The 25,304-nt window shown below is 37.3% G+C and overlaps 1 protein-coding gene across 2 annotated transcripts in view; it reads left to right on the top strand.

Annotated features, from left to right (window-relative positions):
- Nucleotides 1-13,698, top strand: part of LOC107587754 (four and a half LIM domains protein 3-like) — a 48,750-nt gene extending 35,052 nt beyond the window's left edge. For both annotated transcript variants that reach the window (XM_016275653.1, XM_016275652.1), the window contains 5 exons: nt 4,121-4,299; nt 6,228-6,402; nt 11,457-11,626; nt 12,350-12,536; nt 12,692-13,698. In XM_016275653.1, coding sequence (XP_016131139.1) covers nt 4,144-4,299; nt 6,228-6,402; nt 11,457-11,626; nt 12,350-12,536; nt 12,692-12,846 — 843 coding nt within the window. In that variant the 5' untranslated portion in view covers nt 4,121-4,143 and the 3' untranslated portion in view covers nt 12,847-13,698. The remainder of the gene's footprint in view (nt 1-4,120; nt 4,300-6,227; nt 6,403-11,456; nt 11,627-12,349; nt 12,537-12,691) is intronic.
- The last annotated feature ends 11,606 nt before the right edge of the window (nt 13,699-25,304 follow it).

Here is a 25,304-nt window from a genome sequence, read left to right as displayed (position 1 = left end):
AGCGAATTAAAAGGCCATTCGCGCGCTTCACTGAACAGGATGCGCTGTGAGAAACGCGTGCGTTGCTGACGCTTGCAGTGTTTCGTCTCGCCCGCCGGTATTTTCCTTACAAATGCTCTACGAACACCGCCTCAGTTATGTCGTTATGTCAATTTCAAATGCTGAAGCTTGCTTTGTGAAGAGTGCTCGGTCATGCGGCTGTGCGCGACTCCTTTTAAGTGGTTAAATATACTTGCATTTCAAAATGCTTTTATGACGCGAAATTAATGTAAACACGGTCAGTTATGTCTTAAAGGATCAAACAGACAGGACAAACCACATCTTATATTTCAAAAGAGATCTGTGCATTAGTGTGAATGCAGTATAATATCTCCATAGCTCTCTATGATAGCATCATAATGAACAACAAAAATCACAAACAGCTCTTGAAAGGAAAATGTTCAGATACTCTTAAATACTGAAAGTACATACTTGCTTGTATGCCTAGTTCCAGACTAAAATAAATGTTTGAGCTGTCTTAACTGAAAGCAACTTGCACTGACATGTCTTAAAATATATCAGTGCCATTGTCATTCAAGATACACACCAGTAATGTTTTTTTTCTAAGGCACGTTTAAGCTACTTATATATCCTAATTAAACTAAGGCCTAATCCTGGCTTAATCTAAGCCCTGTCTTATATTAGTTTATTTAAAATTATTAACATGCAATTGTTTTAATTAAATTTTTTTATGTGTAATTTATTTTTAAAAAGTACTTATAATTACATATGGAATTTAAAAAAAAAGTTTTATTAATAAGACTAATCAATAAGAAAAAAATATATAGTTTTGGAATCTGACTGCGACTCCCAGAATCGGAATCGACTCGTGAGGTGCCTAAAGATTCCCACCCCTACAATGATTTATTGCTTGTCTTTGTTGAATAATACAGACGATAAAGAGCTTAAAAAATAAATCGCATATTAAATCGCAATCGCAATATTGGTAAAAATAAATCGCAATTAGATTATTTTCCAAAATCGTTCAGCCCTAGTTAAGCCCAAAGTATACTTCATTTATGTACATGTAAACTAGCGTATGCATACAGACGAACGCGTAGCCTTTCAAAGTGTACTCCATTTGATAGTATTCGCAAACTCAGGTGGTCGACACATGCATACTAGAACGCTTCACCTTAGTCCAGTGTCTGAACTGGACTTGAACTTTGCGTCATAAATAGTTGTATTTATGAAATAGTTCTATTATACGTTATAAATAGAACGTGGCATTAGTTTACTGTCGGGAATTTGTTGTGTTGCGCCGCGCCTCATCCAGTGTAGACAGCATTGCTGATTATAATGGATTCTATTTGTATTTTGTTGCTGTTGTTGTTCCGTCTCTTTAGTTTTCGTTTTCTACTGTGAAACATCGTTGCCACCTTGTGGAACAACGGATTAGCACAAAACAAATGAAATGCGCATGTGTGACCTGCGCGAACAAAGTGAAAAAAAGTGAAGTGACATGTGGCCAAGTATGGTTAGTGCTCTGCATTTAACCCATCCTAAATGCACACACACACCGTGAACACACACCCGGAGCAGTGGGCAGCCATTTATGCTGCGGCGCCTGGGGAGCAGTTGGGGGTTCGGTGCCTTGCTCAAGGGCACCTCAGTCATGGTATTGAAGGTGGACCGGAGACTCGAACTCGCAACCTTTGGGTTACGAGTCCGACTCTCTAACCATTAGGCCACGACTTCCCCACGAGTACGCGGGGTTCGCATACTATTCTGATGACGAAATTCGTGTTGTACGCACTGTACGCATATGCTAGCGTACACATAAAAAGTGAAGTATACTTTGGGCTTTGGATGCAAACTCCAGAAATGTGATAAACCTATAACAAAGGGGAAATCAATACTCATTAATTGCCTATTTGGCCATATGTGCAAGCAATGGTTTGAAAAGTTCAGCTCTCTGATAACGTATAAAAATAATCAATAATTATTCAACTCCAATTCTGGTTTGTGAAGTTACATTTTGATTTAACGTTTGTCTGATTATGTAGTTTTACATAACTTGCTAAAAGTCTAGCCATGTTAAAGGGGTCATTTACTTTCATGCAAAAACGGCAAGATGCAGACACAACATTTTTGGGGGAAAAAGGCCTTGATGCTTTTTTAAAAGTTAAAGTACTTTTATCTTGCTACAGTGTCTCACTCAGCTCTCTGATAACGTATAAAAATAATCAATAATTATTCAACTCCAATTCTGGTTTGTGAAGTTACATTTTGATTTAACGTTTGTCTGATTATGTAGTCTTACATAACTTGCTAAAAGTCTAGCCATGTTAAAGGGGTCATTTACTTTCATGCAAAAACGGCAAGATGCAGACACAACATTTTTTGGGGAAAAAGGCCTTGATGCTTTTTTAAAAGTTAAAGTACTTTTATCTTGCTACAGTGTCTCAAAAACACAATCATCACAGTGTGACATAGTGAAAAACATTGAGAAACATTGGTCTTTGCTCTGTGCCCAAGCAAAATGAAGCTCTTAAAACACAATGATCATCTCTCAAAAAGTGGGGGTCAAACTTAGAAATGTCTAAAAGGGACCTCCCGTTGAAGCGCCACTACAGCTGCCATGTCACATTAGGGCTGGACGATATGGCAAAAATTTATATCACAATATATTTCTTAATTTCAGTCGATACAATATAATTCCGATATCGATATGAACACTATTTAAAAAAGCCTTGTAAAACCTGCCAAGAACGCCCACAACAGATGTCTGTGCATACAAACTTATGAAAAATGAATTTGCCAAGTCTATGACACCTCATATAAAACCATATAATACTTTAGGGGAAAAAAACTGCACAAATAAATGAATGTTCACCTTTTATTTGTATTTAGCCTTCATACAAACAAGAAATGTGAAATCACTGTCAAATAAACATCTCAGACTCACCTTATTAATTATAAGATTTTTATTGTTTTTAAAGAATTCTCTTCTGCTCACCAAGCCTGCATTTATTTGATCCAAAATACAGCAAAAACAGTAACATTTTGAAATAATTTTACTATTTAAAATAACTCTCTTCTATTTGGAAATATTTTAAAATGCAATTTATTCCTGTGATTTCAAAGCTATATTTTTAGCATCATTACTCCAGTCATATGATCCTTCAGAATTCATTCTAATATTCTGATTTGCTGCTCAAAAAACATTTATTATTATGATGTTGAAAACAGCAGAGTAGGATTTTTTCAGGTTTCTTTGAAGGATAGAAAGTTCAGAAGAACAGCATTTATCTGAAATAGAAATCTTTTGTAACATTATACATGTCTTTATCATCACTTTTGATCAATTTAAAGCATCCTTGCTAAATAAAAGTATTCATTTCTATAATTTCTTTCCAAAAAAGAAAGAAAGAAAGAGAAATCATACTGACTCCAAGCTTTTGAACGGTATAGTGTATAATGTTACAAAAGCTTTTTATAAAAAGAGCAACAACAAAAACATGTTGTTGGAGACGGGCTTATTGAAAATTGAAAAACTGATTGTCTGCCAGCAGGAGGCGCTGTGAGAGCGGTAGAACTTGCGGTTTCTCCGGTAACGGCTGTAATGAAATCAGCTCCGCTCATGAACGCTTCTTTGTCAGATAAAATGAAAATGTCATCGAAACTTTTCTGAAGACAGTCGCTCCCCTTCAGAGATACATTCATATAAAACACCCGCGACACGTTTTGATTTTGAAACGTGCATTACTCATGTTTATTCAACAAAGTCAAATGCCACAAATAAATCAATGTATGGGAAACACTGGTAATGTATATCGGAAATGTGTTTAAAAATCATATCACCATTATTGAAAAGAATTATATCGCGATACATATTGATATTGAATTATTGTCCAGCCCTACGTCACATGCAGCATAAGGTTGTGTGCTTGCTAAAATTCCAGCTTCCTCCCTCTCATTTCCCAGCTATCATCACAGAGCTATAAAACTTAATAGACGTTTTGCAAAGTGCTTCGTGACAGATCTGCTTGTTTGTGTTTGTTCGTGTGTGTCTTTCTCTCAGTGCGATGCAGCTATGATTGAAAGCTCACCTTCCTGAATCTTCCTTGTGTTGTTACAGGGACTGACTCGGATCAGAGCAACATGAGTGAACGCTTTGACTGTGACAACTGCAAGGAGTCCTTATATGGCAGGAAGTACATCCAGGCGGAGGACAACCCTTACTGCATCCCTTGCTACGACAGCCTGTTCGCCAACACCTGCGATGAGTGCAAAGAGCTGATTGGCCATGATTCAAGAGTGAGTTTTACTTATTAGAGCGATAGTTAATTTAAACCTAATTTACTCGCACTTGTGTCATTCCAAACCTGTATTACTTTTATTTCTTCTGTTCTTTACTTCTTTTTTTATTTCTTCTGTGGAACACAAAATAAGATATTTTTAAGCTGCTCTTTTAAATACAATGACAATAAATATGGACTGTTGCTTTAAGGTGCAATCACGTTTTGACGGGGAAAAAAAGGTCCATTATCAGTAGTTTGGCAGAAGTCGCTTTCAAATCTTTCTTTCTATTGACCAATGTGACAAATTTGCATGACCAAATTGCATGAACCCAGTGTGAAATCTCTCACAAAATTCCAGATGTGAATTTGTATTGGAATAACTAGATTTCTCCCACAATATTTTCCAACTGACGGTAAATTTGACCGCAACTTTAGACCTCCAAAATTTGAACTTCTGACTGAACGATTCCCTAAATAAAGCCATGCAAACAGTGCCTGGTTCACATTCTACTGCAAAATTTTGATTTTACAGGAGCATATCCATGGTGGTTGGAAAAATTTGAGACTCAATTACGTGAAAGAGTTTTTATGTGGTTTCAGGCTGAAACTGTCAGTTTAGCAGTTCTTTTGAGAGAGGCATTTATTGTCCAATTAGAAATGTTATTCAACTTCAGTCAGGCCAACAATGTTAAAAACCTAAGGCAAAACATAATAGCAACCAATTGAGTTTTTAATCCTTCCCATTCTGAGGGTAACTAATCCCTTCAAAAGTAAATATAACCAAACAATGCAGTTCATTTACCACAGTAAACTCTCCACAGGAAATTGCGAGTCCATGCGCTTACAGACAAAGAGTCTGATGACTTATTGACAATGGCAGATACTAAATTAAGTCACTGTTTTTGACTTGGCCAATTGCAGCACAGGTCATAAATTTCACCCTCCCTGTCTTATTACTATATGTTTACATATTTTACATGAGTAGTTGACCCAGGCACCATGTTCTCCACAGACACTCACTCAGAACTAGATGCACATGTGCTAGCGTTTGAGAGGCTGAATAGCTATTACTTGAGATCTTAATCAGAAATGTTCTTGGGATCGAGGAAAAGCGGTTTAATTTGTGGCCTCCTCTGACTTTTTTTCTCATAATCATGGCTAATCTGTTGGTATGTCAACTTGTCTTTAACAATAACTGCAATTTTTTTATATTCTAATATTGAGACACCAGTGCACCATCTGCTGCTAGTTAATGTTTGTGGTGAACACGTTTTGGTTTTCACCTTAAAAATGAACTATTTGTCATGATTTACTCACCCTCACAAAAGTACATTCTTCAACATTTTACCTTTTGTGTTCCATTGAAAAAAGGTCATATGACATGATTTTTGCATGAACTCTCCCCTTAAAGAGATAGTTCACCCAAAAATGAAAATTCTGTCATTAATTACTCACACTCATGTCATTCCAAACCCGTAAGATCGCCGTTCATCTTCGGAACACAAATTAAGATATTTTTGATGCATTCTGAGAGCTCTCACGATCAAGGTCCAGAAACGTAGCAAGGAGATCGGTAAAATAATCCATGTGGCACAGGGGTTCAACTGTAATTTTACGAAGCTACGAGAATACTTTCTGTATGCAAAGAAAACTAAAATAACGACTTTATTCAACAATTTGTCTCCTCCACATATGCTATTTGTGTCAGCCACACCACACAGATACGTTGTTTTCGTTCAAATCAAAGCGTAAATAAACATAAAAAACCGTATCCGTGTGGTGCGGCTGACACAGAACAGCATAACACCAAATTTGTGTTCTGAAGATGAACGGAGGTCTTACGGGTTTGGAACGACGTGAGGGTGAGTAATTAATGACAGAATTTTCATTTTTGGGTGAACTAACCCTTTAAATGTTCATAACATCCCTGTTCTTGTGATTCAGGAGCTATTTTATGAGGACCGTCACTACCACGAGCACTGCTTCCGCTGTTTCCGCTGTGACCGTTCGCTGGCAGACGAGCCCTTCACCAGCCAGGATGATGCTCTTCTGTGCAATGACTGCTACTGCAACGAGTTCTCCTCCAAATGTGTGGCCTGCGATAAAACCGTCATGCCTGGTATGAATGACATCAGCACACATCATCAGTCATAACTCATGTCATTACCTGACAAATCCTGTTCAGACTGGTCTCAGGTCTAGTCCAATCGCACTCTGGCACCGTTCCTTCAGTTTGTTCTCAATACTGTTGTATAAGACTGCAAGTCTTCACACTAGTGAAACAGACAGCATGTCACGACCACAGGTATGCAGGTAACGTTAGATTCACAAACATGAAGGAGCCAAAACAGAAAAAGGGGGAAAGTTGCAAAGTTCTGCCAAAGCAAATCTGAAGTACCAGCAGCATGACTAAAATAAAGAGAGAGAGAGAGAGAGAGAAGTGAGGGAGTGTTGCGCAGGTTAGATGTGACAAAATAATTGCCAGTCTGCCTGGCTTGCTGTCTCTCAGCCAAATCATTGCGCATGGCTGCCATCCAAGCCTCTGATGATAGGAGGAGATAAGCCAGTAAACTATTTCAGCAAGGCTGCATCCATCTGAAATGCAGGTAACGATTCCAAAAAGTTACACATGTTGTTCTTTTACAAGGCTTGCAAAGTGAGCCCTGTATTGAAAGTCCTTTTATGTATTTTTCTAGTGCCTGCAAGGCATTGATTTTCCATAAATGTGGTTAGAGTTGTGGTTAGAGTTTGTTTTTAACTCAAGTAAGAAACTTCTGCAACTTATTCAGCCTAAACCACTTACACTACTGTTCACAAGTTTGGGGTCAGTAAGATTTTTTTTTTCAGCAAGGATGCATTAAATGGATAAAGTGATTTCTATTTCAAATACAGGTGCATCTCAACAAATTAGAATGTCGTAGAAAAGTTCATTTATTTCAGTAATTCAACTCAAATTGTGAAACTCGTGTATTAAATAAATTCAATGCACACAGACTGAAGTAGTTTAAGTCTTTGGTTCTTTTAATTGTGATGATTTTGGCTCACATTTAACAAAAACCCACCAATTCACTATCTCAACAAATTAGAATATGGTGACATGCTAATCAACTCAAAACACCTGCAAAGGTTTCCTGAGCCTTCAAACTGGTCTCTCAGTTTGGTTCACTAGGCTACACAATCATGGGGAAGACTGCTGATCTGACAGTTGTCCAGAAGACAATCATTGACACCCTTCACAAGGAGGGTAAGCCACAAACATTCATTGCCAAAGAAGCTGGCTGTTCACAGAGTGCTGCATCCAAGCATGTTAACAGAAAGTTGAGTGGAAGGAAAAAGTGTGGAAGAAAAAGATGCACAACAAACCGAGAGAACCACAGTCTTATGAGGATTGTCAAGCAAAATCCTTCACAAGGAATGGACTGAGGCTGGGGTCAAGACATCAAGAGCCACCACACACAGACGTGTCAAGGAATTTGGATACAGTTGTCGTATTCCTCTTGATAAGCCACTCCTGAACCACAGACAACGTCAGAGGCGTCTTACCTGGGCTAAGGAGAAGAACTAGACTGTTGCCCAGTGGTCCAATGAGAGCAAGTTTTGTATTTCATTTGGAAACCAAGGCCCTAGAGTCTGGAGGAAGGGTGGAGAAGCTCATAGCCCAAGTTGCTTGAAGTCCAGTGTTAAGTTTCCACAGTCTGTGATGATTTGGGGTGCAATGTCATCTGCTGGTGTTGGTCCATTGTGTTTTTTGAAAACCAACGTCACTGCACCAGTTTACCAAGAAATTTTGGAGCACTTCATGCTTCCTTCTGCTGACCAGCTTTTTGAAGATGCTGATTTCATTTTCCAGCAGGATTTGGCACCTGCCCACACTGCCAAAAGCACCAAAAGTTGGTTAAATGACCATGGTGTTGGTGTGCTTGACTGGCCAGCAAACTCACCAGACCTGAACCCCATAGAGAATCTATGGGGTATTGTCAAGAGGAAAATGAGAAACAAGAGACCAAAAAATGCAGATGAGCTGAAGGCCACTGTCAAAGAAACCTGGGCTTCCATACCACCTCAGCAGTGCCACAAACTGATCACCTCCATGCCACACCGAATTGAGGCAGTAATTAAAGCAAAAGGAGCCCCTACCAAGTATTGAGTACATGTACAGTAAATTAACATACTTTCCAGATGGCCAACAATTCACTAAAAATGTTTTTTTTATTGGTCTTATGAACTATTCTAATTTGTTGAGATAGTGAATTGGTGGGTTTTTGTTAAATGTGAGCCAAAATCATCACGATTAAAAGAACCAAAGACTTAAACTACTTCAGTCTGTGTGCATTGAATTTATTTAATACACGAGTTTCACAACTTGAGTTGAATTACTGAAATAAATTAACTTTTCCATGACATTCTAATTTATTGAGATGCACCTGTATATCATGTTCTTTTGAATTTTCTATTCATGAAAATAAATGTATTCCACAAAAATATTAAGCAGTACAACTGTTTTCAACATTGAGCACAAATCAGCATATTAGAATGATTTCATGTGGCATTAAAGACCAGAGTAATTGCTGCTGAAAATTTAGCTTTGCCATAGTCTTGGTGAACATAAGAGACTTAAAAATGCTACAAACTTTTGAATGGTAGTGTAATGCTGTTTTGTTAATAATTTAATTTTGTAGGTGTATTAGACTTGGTTTTATAGCTTTAAACTTTGCACTGTTAAAATGTTCAGCACTGACAGTATAACCAACAGTGATGTTGTCATATTTATTTGCATATTTATAGTATATGCAAATATACTATTTGCATATTGAACTCCTCTTGGTCTTGGTGCCTATATAACCATCTAAAAGGTTCACCCAAAATTGAAAATTACGAAACGAAAATGTGTTATTTTTGTTTACTTTGCACACAAAAAGTATTCTCATTGCTTCATAAAATCTTAATTTGTGTTCTGAAGATGAATGAAGGTCTTGTGGGTTTAGACTGTCGCCTTTAGACTGCAAAGACGAAAATTGTAACATTTATTTTGCTGCCTTGCAAGTACTGTTATTTCCTACTGGAAACGTAAATCTAGTTGCTTTTGGCATTAAAAAATGTGTGGCTGTTATTTTCTGAGGTAAATCCAGTTAGCAAATCAAGCAGTATTACAATCTCCAAAAATTGCCAAACCAAAAACAAGAAGATGAAAAAATATTTCGCCACAATTTTGTTAGTGGTTAGGGCCTCTGTTTGTGATGTGCAGATGACAAGGGAAAGACAAAGGATGGGGGGCTCTCGTCTATAGTTTATACTTTGCTTTGATAAATGTGGTGACACATATTTTGGGGTGAGTTTTGAACTTGAGCGAGACAGCATTTCTGTAATTTTATATTTCTTCTAAATGTTTTTTGTTATCCAGGAGATTACGACTTTTATCATTTGCTCTCTGTGTAAAGCGTTGGTGATTTTGGCAGTGGCTCTTTAAGGAGGATCTCCACAGGGCTTTTGATCTGGGTAACGTGTGAAACACTTAGTGGATTATGAAAGTCAACCTTTAACCTGCTAATCATTTGATGAACCTTGACTGTCAGATCATCATTTTGTCACTTTGAAAGCTCAAATTCATCTTTTGTAGGGAAATCCCAGCGATAAGTAGTCTCAGGTGAGATCTCTTAAAAAACATGAAGTCTTTCAAACTGGGTGAAGTGACTGTTGGTGACATGCTCATCAGCAGGTCCCACAATGGGGAAAATGCAAAGAATCAAGGCAATTATGATGGGCCTACTATTTCTCTTATGCTCCCTTGGTGGTCCTAGAAGTGGGAAGACTTTTTATCAGAGAATAAGACATCATAACTCTTTTCCACCAAAATGGCAGCATTACTTAACTGGGAGATCTGATATCTCTGAGAATCCCGACTTGAGGACCAAACAATGGCGTAATTGACCATGTTTACTTAGTAACCTGTCCGCAAATAAACACTATGCATCATGGTCTTTGTTTTCTTCTAGTTTTGAGAAAATATTTCAGTGTATAGTATTTTAATTCAGTGTCTTTATCCTATCGCAATCTAGCGTTAATAAAGGTCAGAATTATTTCAAATACACAGTATACATTAATATATTTTTTAACTATATGCTTAATGATTCATTTAATTAAAATTAATTTAATTAGCACATCATGTCCTTAATTCGATCCAAATATATTGTGATCCTGGACCACAAAACCAGTCATAAGGGTCCATTTTTTTGATATTGAGATTTATACATCATATTAATTTGATTTCCATTGATGTATGGTTTGTTAGAATAGGGGAATGTTTGGCTGAGATACAACTATTTGAACATTTAGAATCTGAGGGTGCAAACAAAATCTAAATGTTGAGAAAATCGCCTTTAAAGCGGTCTAAATGAAGTCCTTAGCGATGCATATTACTAATCAAAAATTAAGTTTTAATATATATATATACGGTAGGAATTTTACAAAATATCTTTACTTAATATTCTAATGATTTTTGGCATAAAAGAAAAATCGATAATTTGGACCCATACAATGTATTTTTGAATATTGCTACAAATATAAAATGACTTATTACTGGTTTTGTGGTCCAGGGTCACGTATAATCAATTCACTGCCCTAGTTATATATGTAAAGTTACATCACTAAATCATAGCGTAGCATCAGTTCTGGCAGGTCATATTAGTCAAGCTCACATCAGCTGACTCTCAGCTGATCCACGTCTATAGGGATGCAACACCTATCACAGCACTCATATATAAAGTCCTTCATTATTATCACCAGCTTTGCGTTGCTCATTACCTAATTACCCACCTCCATCCCTGACGACTCCTCTTGTCAGTCAGGATTCAGCCTCTGATTCTCCTTGAATCAAACTAATTTCAAAATGTTACATTAAATTATAACCTAATGACATCTGCAATACATTTATGTTGGTTCTGTTCTGTTACACCGGGGGGTTATTGCTGCTTATCCATGCTAGACTGCATGGATGCGCAGGGAGTTCTTGCCCAGAACGGAACCATACCGCCAATCCAAATTGTGTGCACTATCTTTGGCGATAGTGGTCCTGACAGAATTAAAGTTATAGATTTTATGGCAACATGGTATGCACAGCTGTCGAAAACAAGGAAATTGTTTATTTTAAAGGCTTCCTTTTTTTCTCTCTCACAGGAACCAGGAAGCTTGAGTATGCCGGCTCCACATGGCATGAGGGCTGTTTCATTTGCAACAGCTGTCAACAGCCAATAGGCTCCAAGTCCTTTATTCCAGATAAAGATGACCACTATTGTGTACCCTGCTATGAGAACAAGTTTGCACCGCGCTGTACTCGATGTAAACAGGTTAGTGGTGGGGTTTTCTTGCTTCTCTGCCTGAAATACATAACCATGTGTTCCTCATCAGTCCTCACACACATTCCTCCACAAAAAGTCAGAATTCTGACCTCATTTCTCCTTCCTGTTGCATATCAGAAGTCTTGCTGGTCACTGATTAACTCTGGCTGTCAGTTTCACATCCTGTCCTGACAAAGCACCATCTGTTTGGCATTTTGGCTCTACAGTTCTGTGAAATACAAAAAATAAATTAATAAAATAAACTATATACATAAACACACACATATATGCATATCATCAGACATTTATAATTGTTATGATTTTTTGTTTTTGAAGGTCTCTTATGCTCATCAAGGCAGCATTTATTTATATTGTACAAATTTAATTTATTCCTGTGATGGCATTGCTGAATTTTCAATTACTTCAGTCTTCAGTGTCACATGATCCTTCAGAAATCATTCTAATATGCTAATTTGGTGATCAGTTATTAGCAAGCTAGTTAGAACTATCCAACCTCAATTGTTGAGCAAACTTGTAAACTATACAACCATAGTGACCCATCCCTAACATGCAATTCCTGAATATTATATGAATGTGCACTCATGACATGAGGTTTTATGCATGCATTTGAATGTCATACCTTTTTCCATGTAGCTTGGTTTAGGTCAAGTATACGGGAACTCATGCTGACAGGTTACTGCTTGTGTCTCTGATGAACTCTCTCCTCCTCAGGCCTTGGCTAAAGGTGGTGTGACCTATAGGGATGAGCCGTGGCATAAGGAGTGCTTTGTGTGCACAAGCTGTAAAGTCCAACTGGCTGGCCAACACTTCACCTCCCGCGATGACAGCCCATACTGCCTCAAATGTTTTGGGAATCTGTACGCCAAGAAGTGTGAAGCCTGTAAAAAACCTATTACAGGTAACACGCATGAACGTCATTTTGGTTTAAAAATGGATATGGACACTGGACAGTGGTGCCGCAACAGGTTTTGTGTCAGGGATTACAGATGTCTTCGTTTTGACATCATGTGATGAACTCATCAGAGATTTTACATGATTTTTATTTCATTTTAGGTTTTGGTGGAGGAAAGTACATTTCGTTCGAGGACCGGCAATGGCACCAGCCGTGCTTCACCTGTTCTCGTTGTTCCGTGTCGCTGGTGGGCGCAGGCTTCTTCCCCGAGCAAGATGACATTCTCTGTCGCAACTGCAACAGCAACTTAGAATAGAATGCAAACCCTATCCACACACCTTACCTTCTCATATGCACGCATACATATACATGCACACGTCTATTTTACACTGCTGTGCCCTCAAATGAGAACTTCACATCTCAAGTTAGCCCATGCAGATACTGCTGTTTGAGATCACAGCAAACCAGCAATCTGCCCCCACACACAATAGTCTGAGCTTCACCAAAATACTCAAAGAATAGGCTTGCTGGTTTACGACTGGATAAACAAGACTTTTAAAAGATGCACCAAAGATTGCTGTTGAGTTGTGAAAGCCACGCGATGCTGAGTTCCAACTACAGTCTATCCATTGCACAATCCAGAATCAACACTCCATAAACTTGTAGGTCTCTATGCACAGATAAAAATATCTGATCTGCCTACTATTTATTCCCATCTTTATTTTCCAGAACTGTCATTAGGCTGGTAATGGTCATTAATGGGTGGATGTAGTCTGTGTTTGCAGCCTGTGGAAAAACTCAAACAGATTCCTTCATAAACGGTCAAAGGTTTGGTGTTCTGTTAAAGTGACTGAACACCCATTTAGAACTGTTCCAAACACTCTGTGCCATGCAAAGTGTAGGCTACATGAATGAAAGCACAACTGATTTTGAGTTTTGGGTACAGTAAAGTTACACTTTGAGAAGCAGCCACCAAAAGCTAAACATCTAAGCATTTACACACCATATATGTCACATAAATATGTGTGACTGCTGTAGTTAGTGAGCACTTTTTCCCAAAACTTCACTAAAACCTTTTGTCTTTCTTAGCAAAACTTCAGCATTCATCATTTTATGAATTGCATATGCATTCAATTCAGTGGGAGTCTTCCAAAATGCATAGCAATGTCAGAATAAAAATAACAGCTGAAATGTTTCTGCAGTCCAGAGATGTGTGGGAAAATGAAGTTTGAAATGCATTTTGTATACAGGTGGAGGACAGACTTGCATTTGCACTACTATAGCTTGAATTATCTATAAAAGCACAGAAACTTTGAGATACAGCACGCATTACACTGTATATACACAAACTACATATTATTTCCTGTTCACTTCCTGTTTTTTAATTGTTTGATAATTCATTATGAACTCTACATTCATAATTTCTTAAATCTTTATAAACATGTCTCCTCTGTGTTAAGAGTGAATGAAATGAAACAATATTTGTGTCTGTATGTCAAAAATGATAGTATGCATGTTGTCAAATTGAGACATTAAGTATTGTTATTTTATTGATGCCAATTTTACTAGTTTCACCTTCTGAGTATTTCTAAATGTATAATTATATATTCACTTTGAGCTTTAATGCAGGAGAGAAAGAGTTGGCTAATGTGCATTTCTTAATTAAAGTGTTTCAAGCTTTGTAAGTTTGAGGTGTGGTAAAAAAAAAAAAAAAAGTTTGATTGTTGATAAATATTTTATAAATTAAACCAATTGTAATGTCATTTTTTTCCAGAGACTACATTATGCAAAAGCACCAAAAACAAGTATTTTTGGTAAAATTTGACTCCGTTTAGGCCAAGGACCCAAGATTCTACTAGTATCATCTATTGTCTTCAATCTCATTCAAGGTTACCTTGTGTCTCTAGATGGGTGTGTTTATGTGCAAACTTGCTGTGTGTGCTATTTCTTCGCCTTGATGAGGCATAAGAACTTAAAACAAACACGTGGCCAAATCTGCTCCCTCTCAACACTGGTGAAGGTCTTCCTCCCCTTCTCTTTTTCAGCATTTTCACCAAAGAAGGAAATGGAAAAGGAGAACGGGACATGGTGGTGGGGGAGGGAGGCCTTCTGGTGGACGTTGGGAGAGCACGTGGGAGAGAATAGCCGGAAACGAAAATGAGAGGATGACAGAGGAGAGAGGGAGGGAAGATTTAAACTTTTGGAGCTGGTCCATGGCACTTCCACTGGGGTTCAGTTACATACACACAGTCAAGAGGTTTATGGGAAAAAAGAGAAGGCCAGACAGGCAATGGAGGAGGGTTAGGAGGATCACATGAGTGGTGGGTGAATCATTACCAGGGAAGGCCTGTGGGAAAACCGGACACTGTGAAGTTGAAGTGATTCAAAGCTTCACTGACTAAAGTGGCTCCTGTATTTAATTAATCATCAAGTGATGAGGCCACCAAACCTGATGTAGTCACTGAGATGAGTGATTAAGCCCTACAACTGCTGAAAAGTACTTAGATGAATGATGAAACCTCTTCTATTATCCAGTTTTGAACAGATTAACTTTTGTCTGACATTATCAGGTCTGTATTAAATAAGCGAACCAACCATAATAAAGACCTTTGACTTAAACTATAAAACTCATTTCACTTCAGCATAAATTGGTAAATCTGACTGTGGCTGATACTCAAGGTACAGTATAAGAGTAGATCAGCTGATCAGCAAGTATTGTGAGGCAAGATCAACAGGTTGATGTTATGCTGGTTAACATGACGCCTGCTGGTATATGTGGGTACTACAGTACAACCATTCAAAAGTAGCCATTCTATTTATTATGTCAAAATAAATTGAATTGCAAACTGACAACCTTTTATTATTGTATAGTAGATATTTTAACAGTTTACAAAAAAAAAAGAGAGGACCAAGAACAGATCCCTGGGGAACACCTCTTGTTAAAAGGGCTGGAGGGATTGTGTTATTGCAAAAAAAACTTTCATCAGGGTAAGAAGTGAACTGTGTCAGCGATGCCAATTGCTAAGTATATTACGGCAGACAGTATCGCATGCAAAGCCGTTTATGGTTGACAGTTCAAATTGAGAAGATTGAGACAACAGAAAGGTGGAGGTCATTAACAACCTGTGGGTAACCGTCTCAGTGCTATATCGAGGATGAAATCCAGACTGGAAAGGTTTATTTGAAACCAGGTGCAACTAAAGCTGACAGGAAAACTCTCCAACACATTTTCTTCAAAAGGGAGATGTAAGATACATGTGTAATAATTTAAATCTGCAGGATCTAGACAACATTCCTTCAGGATTGGGGTGACAACACCAGTATTGTTATATCTCACAAAAAAAGGGAGGACAGGAAGAGGATTGGTGAGGGATGTTGTTCTCTAGATAATGTACTAGATTAAAGAAGGTTTAGCAATAGAGGAGAGAATAAGAGTGAAACTAAAAGTACAGAGAAGGAATATTATTAAATGTAAAGCGTTATAGATTTAAAGATCACAAGAGTATAGTTCTAGAAGTAGTATTTCCTTGGATTTTCCTATTCTCTGGATAAAATGATTTCTAGCAAAACATTTTGAAACAAATCTATTAGGAGCTGTAAGGTCATTTGAATAATCTTGCAGCTAGTTAGTAATTAAAATGCCTATGGAGAAAATGAGTGGAAAATACTACTTCTCGAACTTAAACCACCAAAACAGTTTGCAGACAGCAGAAAATATGCAGTTTAGGGCAGTTCTACATTACAGCACGTGATGAAAATGACTCTTATGAAATGGTTCTTTTTAATGAGTCAGTTAAAGTGATTTACCAAACTTGTTTGAGAGTTAGTGGTCAGTGAATCATATAGTGATTATTACGTTTTTGGATATGTCCAATATGTCCTACACACACAAATGTATACATATACACACACACTTTGTCTATACTTTTACAACTTAAAAGTATACAGTATATTTGTAAGTAAAAATAAACTTTTAAAATTAGTATCCAAAACCAGTGACCATAAAAAATAGAAATAGCAGAAATAAGAACATCTGATTTTCTTATAAGTTAATTTTCTTCAAACAAGACATCACTGATGTTTGGAGGCTGTAAAAGTTCATTTTAAAGCAAAATAATATCACTGATGTAATTTGTGTAAACAGAATTAAGCTGCATTCCTTGGATTCTACTTCAATTCTTATTTATCCAACTCATGCCCAGAGAATCAGGAGAGACATCTAGCCATGAGAAAGTGTGTGATGTCATCTCACTTTATCCTCAAGTGACATCTAAAAGCTTTGTATATTAAGTGCTGAAATGTCCATAACAATTAGCCTGTCCGGTAAAGCCAAATGCTCTCTGAAAATACCAGATGATTTATTGTACACACTGCTAGTTCCCATGATGACACTAAGTGCAGAGTAATGAAGCACTGTGGGAAACAATAGCTTGTTTTGTGTGCACTTTTATTTGGTGTTATGTGACTCGATAAAGCCATTTGTGATTGTGGTTCTTCTATTCCTTAAGTCTCATAACATATTTTTAACAGACAGCGTAAGCTTAACAAGAAATGCAATACTGGTTCAAGTGTCTGCTTGTTATTATCAAGACGCATTATCAAGACGCATTTTCTAACACATGCCAGACAGTGATTATTTAATCAGTAAAGACATCACGCTAAATTTGCCTATAAAATTAGCGGGGGGCTAATGGAACTTAAATGCTCATTAAAACCAGGACTCCAGCCCAACAGAAAGTTGCTCTATAAAGCACAGATCAGGCTATTTAGCAGATAGTATCCTCGTTACGCACTAGCATGTAGGTAACACCACATGACAAACACTTGACCACAATTGAAACATTATCGTTAGCTGTGTCAAATGTTTAATTTTTCTTTTGAAAGCTTGTGCTTCAGACAGCCAACTTGAACAACTTAGATTGAAGTCATTTAATCTTGTTAACCTGAATGGCCTTTATGAAATCTGTAGATGACCTGAGAAATCAAGGACCTAGCCTATTTGCAGGTAAAGTAGTCAGTTTGTTCTTTTGTTTAATTCTGGCAAACACAACAGAAACCTAAAAATAAGGTATAAGATCAACATCCTAAGCAGTTTGGGAGCAGAGAAGATTCACAGTCAGTAAGAAGAAGAGAATCCTTATGACTCACATCGATTACACATTTCAGCTCAATTCTTCCATGTGTCTTAACAATGAGGGAGAGAAATGTAGCTGTTACGGTCATAAATTATGTCAGAGCTGATCACTCTGATCACTCACAAAACAGCTGCAGTTTACAGGGTGACAGATTCCCAAAGGTAGACGTCTAGACAAGCTTTCAGAATTAGTCAGCCTGGTTGGTTACACTGTGTGAGTATTTCTAAATATCCTTTTAAAAATCAATTACTGGACTGTTTTCTGATATCATTTAAGGTCAAGATGACAAAGTAAGGCACGTGGTTACAATTGACATGAACACTTGATGATTTTACAAGTCACTAACGGATGAGACAATTCCTGGCACTATTATGGTCACAGCTGTTTAATTTTAAGAAGCTGTGGAAGGGTCGTAGAGGCCCTAACACTTACAAAAGAAGTACAATGATATAAATGCATTTCCTATTTCTGACAGTAGTGGGAGTTTTCCTAACAACATATTAAAAATGATGTTACAAAACAAAACATTTTCATTTTATCTTGTGTTACAGAATTTATTTTCAGTTTTGCAAACAGCCTAGTAAAATTAGCGTGACACTACGACTTATCCTGCAATAAGATGGAATGTAGATAATACAAATTTCTCAAGATAAATGGCTGAAATGTCAGCTTATCTTAATACATAATTGGGCCAGTTTTGTATAAATACATTTATAGTCAACAAATTAATTGTTAAAAAAAATACATTTTGTTCATTTAACAACATTTAAACAACTAGTATTTTTGCTTTTAGTTTTACATGAACACATAAATACACAACATTTCTATATTAAAATAATGAACATAAGTTTTAATGTGTATGCTTTTTAAACGTTTTTTTTTTTAGTTTTGGCTTTGGACACTTTTCAGCTGGATAGGCCAAGAGACATGAACTAACACATTTGCATCCCTCACAGCCTGTTTTCATTACTGTCAAATAGATGGCATCTCTCTTAGAGTGCTGTAATTCTGACTACTTGTCCATAAATCAATGACAAAAATAAACATCATCACTTCTTAATAAGTCTAGACACAATAAGTCTCAACACATCATCTGCATTAAGTCATCACAGTCTGTGCTTATATTTTCTTATGCCCAAGCTGAATCTTTAGCAGCCATTACTCAAGTCTTCAGTGCCATGTGATCTTTCAGAAATCATTCTAATATGCTAATTAGGTGCACAAGAAACATTTATTTTTCCTTATTACCAATGTTGAAAACAGCTCTGCTGCTTCATGTTTTTGTGGAGACTGCGGACACACTACTATTCAAAATTTTGAGCTATGTATAGATTAGAAAGAAAGAAAGAAATTATAATTTCTTAGTTAAACAACAACAACAAAGGGCTAGACACACAATTGTGTCCTTGTGTGGGATCGAACAGCAAATGTAAAGGAGACAATTACAAACACCCTACAATTAATGCTCTCAAATTACATCTAGACTACAGAATTCAGTCAGAGGTTAAAAACATGGGGGTCTGTAATACCTGTCAATAGCTAGCCTATCCATCAGCCTTCCTATTTATCTTGTGCTAGAAGTGTGCTATTTGGTTACCATCTTTGCTTAGCTCTGAATTTTTCAAACTGAGCCATAAAGCCAGGTGACTTAAGTGTCATGTTGACACTGGTTGAAAATAAGAACATACACAGTCCAAAACATTTGAACAGAAACTATTATGAGATAGGAATAGTCCTAAACATTTCTTTAAGCTGTTAAATTCTATTTGTATTTTTAGTAGTCTATTTTGTCTCTATTTTCAGGTCACTTTGGCTTGTGCACCTGTAAATCAGGTCATGTGAAGCCAAGCCTAATTTATTAAAAACACTACACAATGCATTAAATTAAGCATTTAAGAGTTCAAACGGGATGGTTCAACTAAAATTGATTCAGCATGACAACCTGCCATGTGGCCCTGAGGTGTTTCACAATAGTGACATTGATGTCGAAAAGATTTGACCTCTAATATAAGTGAGGCAGTTTTCACACATAACGATCAAAGAGAATTATTTTAAGGTCCAAATCATCCTTAACATACTCACACTTTATCGTGTCTCATGAGTCCTTTTGGCAAGCTTCCTGTTTTTAGACAGGACCAGACTGAAAGCAGTCGTATTAATACGCTCATAATATTAATTCGTAATATGTGCTATCTATGATTACAAAAATACTGCTGCTGTGCTATTACAGGTCATTTTTCACAAGTAACAGCACAGAGTGAATTTCTCCTTCATCAGAACAAAACAAGTTCATTTATTATGATGCGCTTCCCTCTAGTGGACAAAGAATAATTCAGATACTTTATACATTAGACACCTTCACTGGTAAAATTAATATAAAAATAATATCAAAACTGTGTCAGTTCCCTTACAGAAAAACCACATGAATTTCACATGTTTTCCACATGTGATCACATGTGTCCATATATGTTCCACATGTGTCCATATATTTTCCACATGTGTCCATATTTTTTTTACACGTGATCTCATGTGTTTAAAATGTGATCACATGGGTTTCACATGGAATTCACATGAAAATGTTCCAAAAACACACATTTCCCACGTGCAAAGCACACGTTTCACATGTGATTTTCACACATGATATTTCACATGTGCAGATTCATGTGTGTATGTGAAATTCATGTGGTTTTTCTGTAAGGGTTAAACTGACTCAAACAACAGCAAATAAACTTAAGACAAACAACAGCAGCCCTCAAGTTTGAACAAACTACTGATAACACTTCATAATAATTATATTAACAAAAAATACACATCTTGGAAGTTTATGAAAATTCAGATATGGACATGTATGAAAATCATATTAATCGAACGTTCATGACGTTGATTTAAGATTTAAATTTTTTTAACATATTGATAGTTAATATTATTCAAGTTATTATAAGGTGTTATCAATACAACTCCTATAAGCAGGACATAAACGACCTCACATTTATAAATCTAGTTTGTGTGTTGTAATGTATTTGCTTATTAATTAGTTTACATGACGTTCGTCCAGTAGGCCTAACTTATCTTTGGCCTACTGGTCCTAAACTGGTCCGACCAGTTTAAAACCAGAACATGACCAGCATAAACCAGCAAAGGACCAGCTTAAACCAGCAAAGGACCAGCTCAAACCAGCATCCCAGCTTCAAAACATACTTAACCAGCATATGCTGGTTCTTTCAACAGGGTATTGGTTGTACTCACTCAAGGATAGATAGATAGATAGATAGATAGATAGATAGATAGATAGATAGATAGATAGATAGATAGATAGATAGATAGATAGATAGATAGATAGATAGATAGATAGATAGATAGATAGATAGATAGATAGACAGTTAGACAGACAGACAGACAGATAGATTACACATTCTGTGCTGCTGATATTCCAAATTTCTTATTTGTACATTGTAAAGTTGTACAAACAAATGTGTGACTTGGATGCCATGTTTTCCGGTCACCTAAACCATGGTTCCATGCAAGGTGGATAGATAGATAGATAGATAGATAGATAGATAGACAGTTAGACAGACAGACAGACAGATAGATTACACATTCTGTGCTGCTGATATTCCAAATTTCTTATTTGTACATTGTAAAGTTGTACAAACAAATGTGTGACTTGGATGCCATGTTTTCCGGTCACCTAAACCATGGTTCCATGCAAGGTGGTATTTAAATTTAGTACCTCTCAAGTTTACATAAATAGTTCATCACATTAACTGGATCCATATATATGTTCCAATAAGCTTAACTGTCAGAAACTTTCAAAATACTCAATATAATAATTAAACCGTAAAATTAAATGAATGTTATTGACAACAAAGACCCCTAGTACTGGAGTTCAGGCCCACTAGGTGGCATTACTCTCCTACTATTGCCAAAACTCAAGACGCTGTATATTCACAATCTACAAACGGTATGTTGTGTGATTTTATCCTTTTTTTAACAATGCATTTACGTTCAATATAATGCTAAAAAAGTAACGAAATCGCCAGATGAAATTTCTTTACAACTGGACTTCACATTTGACTACTTGGATAAGCGCCTTTCAAACATTTTAAACAATGAAAAACAAATTCTGCGATATTCTATGTAGGCTAAATGATTTAACCTTGTTCATATTAGCTCTTCTGACTTATTAATGAGCAAACAATTGTACCTGGCATTATTTGTGTCACTGTCCTTTCAATAGGTTTATAATGAGCATAGAAAATGATTTTACCAACAAAAGCCGACCATGCAGTCTATGCTTTATCGGTCTCAGTAAAGTTGATTTAGAAAACCCGACAAGAATAATGCATCAGCTAATACGAGCAAATAAGAAAGTGCCTAAACTGTGAATCAAACGCTGCTCTCCAATGGTTGGAAGCAGATGTTTGTGGAGTTCCCAGGCAAGTCAGGCACAGTTCTTGGCTCCAGCGCTCTCATCCTGACACGCACAGGAGTTTTATACCCTGTCTGCACCTGCCGACCGAGGGCTGTTTCTGTTAGCGTGGATGCCCATCATCTCAAAAGCTCGCTCGCGTATGTCTCACCAGACAGTGATTATAACGAAAGGTTTCGCAGTTCTAATGTTTTTATGCTTCCATTTGGAATATTGTGCTGTATTGATTTGGTTATATATAGCTTGCATGTTTGAGTCTCATAAAACCTCTGGGGTTAGACTATCTCCTGTACTGGCAGGGCGCATCGCTGGTAGACACCACAAACACGGTGCCAGCTTATAAATCCCACCACCCACACACTCCATCACGCTCTGTTCCAGAGGCACCCCTTTAGAAACATCCCTTTTTGGCCCCCATTTTCCCTCGCCTCAGATCTCGATCCATACGAGAGAGGCTGCTGTGTTTCAGAGCAGGACAGATGAAAACGTGGAGCGGGTTTCTCTATGGGGAATCCCTGAGTTCATGTGAGGAGAGCTGGATTCGGTTATGATTTGAAAGACAGACAGAAATTAGGTAATTGGTAATAACAGTGGGAGAGCACATGGCTTATTCGCGGAGAGTAGGCCTATACGACATGCGGGAGACTTGTGGCCTCATTTGCCCCGGTGGAGTCCGTGACCCGAGAGGGAGGACGGGGGACATCTTGAGTTCTGTGACTAAGCAAAAATGCTCGGCACTCACGAGGTGAAATATTCAGACGAGGGCATATGTATCGTAATGTTTGTCATATATTAAGGTTTACATACAGGCTCGTCAACGTACGGAGCCCCTGAATGTGAGGAGTTAAAATAGTTGGGACGAAAAATTAGGCTATATTTAAATCCTTTAGCGCTCTCTCGCAAAACTTTTGAAATCATCGCCAGAGAACTTCTGCGTTCGCTCGCTACATTTTTTGTGATACAATTTGATGAGTGAGAAAAAATGGCAATATTTTTGCAAAAGAACGCAAAGTAGGCTATCTCGGGGGAACGCACAAGGGTATGGAGGGAGCGCTATAGCCTCGGGTGAAAACGACAGGCTATTTAAATCACTTGGCGTTCCCTCCATTCACAAAACTTTTGTGATAAAAATCATTTGAGGTGGGAGGAAAAACAATATTTGCATACTTTTGCAACCGAACACAAAGTTTCATGAGGGAATGCAATTAATATGCCTACATTTAGGGAACGCAAAGTTTTGCGGGAGAAATGATATTTCAATGATTTTGCGTGGCCTGCCCGAGAAATGTTGCCTTCTCTCGCAAAACTGCGAAAAAATATAATTTGAGGAAAACAGTTAACCTATTGCAATATTTCTGCAAGCGAAAGCAGTTTCTCGAGGGGATGATTTAATGCTTTTGTGTTTACTAGCAAAACTTGCGTTCCCCCGAGCAAAACTTTTGTGATCTAAATCATTTTAGGAAGGAGAACAGTAGGCTACATTTACCACAGAACGCAAAGTGTTTTCGGTGGGACAATAGGCCCACTTTTGCGAGAACGCAATATAAAATCGAAGATATAATTTTTCAGCCCTTCTCAGATTTTTCATCACTATGTTCCCTTAGGGGCTCCGTGTTAATGAGAAATCAAGAGCGGATAAAATGGAAACGTGGCCGAATAAATGCAGAGAGGGGGACCGAAGGGGAGACCCGGGGGGGTGCGAGAGATGAAACGAGGGAGAGAAAGGATGGGAGAGAAACGAGAGAGGGTGAACGAGAGGAAGAGCTCCGTTCCATGGAGCCGGCGCAAGAATGTATGATCAGGAAGGGGGATGAAAGTGTAATTTACGATCCACTCTCTACCGTTTTTCTGCCCTCCCCTCTGTAATGAGAAACGGCTGTTGCGTTTGGAGGGTGCGAGCCGTTTAAGCTCCTCCCCCTGGCGATGACACACCATTAGTTTTTATTTCTGTCCCAAGTTTTACGGCCCTTGCCCGGACCTCAACTAGCGCCGTACGCATGCTGAACCACAAACGCTATTCTGCTCGAACGCGAATCACTCTTGTACACACGCAAACACCTTCCTCTCCTGTCGTGACACAGACCACCCCAGTGAAACTGCTGTTCTCTGCCACATCATTTTCCCTCGCATTATTTCAACAACCATTTGTGTTGTCATCCCTTCTTATAGCCTAATCAATTTTCCATGCCATGATTCGCAAATGAAGCACTCTTTTTGTTCTAATTGGCCAAACAAGTTTGCAAAAAGGTCTGATTGACTGATTGACTTAGGGTAATGACAATTTATGTCCATACATAGGCTATTTGTTCATTAAAAAAATGTGTCCACTTTAAAGGCTTAAAGGCTTCTTTATGTATATATAACTAATAAAACATGTAAAGGTCCCAAAAAATGAATGCAAATAGTCTTCTTTCAATGAGATGGAGGCTAGTTGTCACACTCTTTATTTTTGAATTTCCGTTTGTATTAGCACATCCCATGGTCACTAAAATCTATAGGTTTTCACCATTATCAGCCAGGAAAAAAGAAAAGTTCATTTAAGTTGTCACAATGGAACCTGCCACTAAACAGCCTAATAGAGGCTTTCAGCAAAATTTAACCAGTGAAACAATTACAAAATGCGAAATAATTGATAAAACACCAAAATTGTCAAATGTAATGTACACAAATCTTAAAACACTGCTTAAGCTGACAAATTTTGCAGTAATTTTATATCATGAATTTGTGAATTCATGATGTAAAAAATATGTGACAACTTACCCGACTACTTAAAAAACGTCCTGAAAACTATTTTATTTATATATATATATATATATAAATAATATCACCGTAGAGTGCCTTTCAACCCTCACAATACTCAAAAATTTTGGTTTTAATTTCCCTTTCGCTTTATGTCATCATAAATAGTAGACACTCAAGCCTATAGAAACATATCAGCTGAGCTCCCACACATTTTTTTGGATAATTATGGGCCATTATTCGAAGCATAAACCATAAGATATGTCCACCCTGTCATGAACATATATATTACTGTGAAATACGTTTTCATTGCAAAATTAAAATGCAAATTATATTTTCTGAAAGGTATGATGTCCCTTTCCTAAACCGGGTTATTAAAAAATATATATAATAATAATAAATAATATAATTATATCCTCAATCACATTGATATACCCCCCCCCCCCACTCCATTTTTTTTTTTTTACCATT

The sequence above is a fragment of the Sinocyclocheilus grahami genome, unplaced genomic scaffold (genome assembly GCF_001515645.1).
Source record: "Sinocyclocheilus grahami isolate Dianchi unplaced genomic scaffold, SAMN03320097.WGS_v1.1 scaffold96.1, whole genome shotgun sequence".
NCBI lineage: Eukaryota > Metazoa > Chordata > Actinopteri > Cypriniformes > Cyprinidae > Sinocyclocheilus > Sinocyclocheilus grahami.
This window is presented reverse-complemented; position numbering and strand designations above follow the sequence as displayed.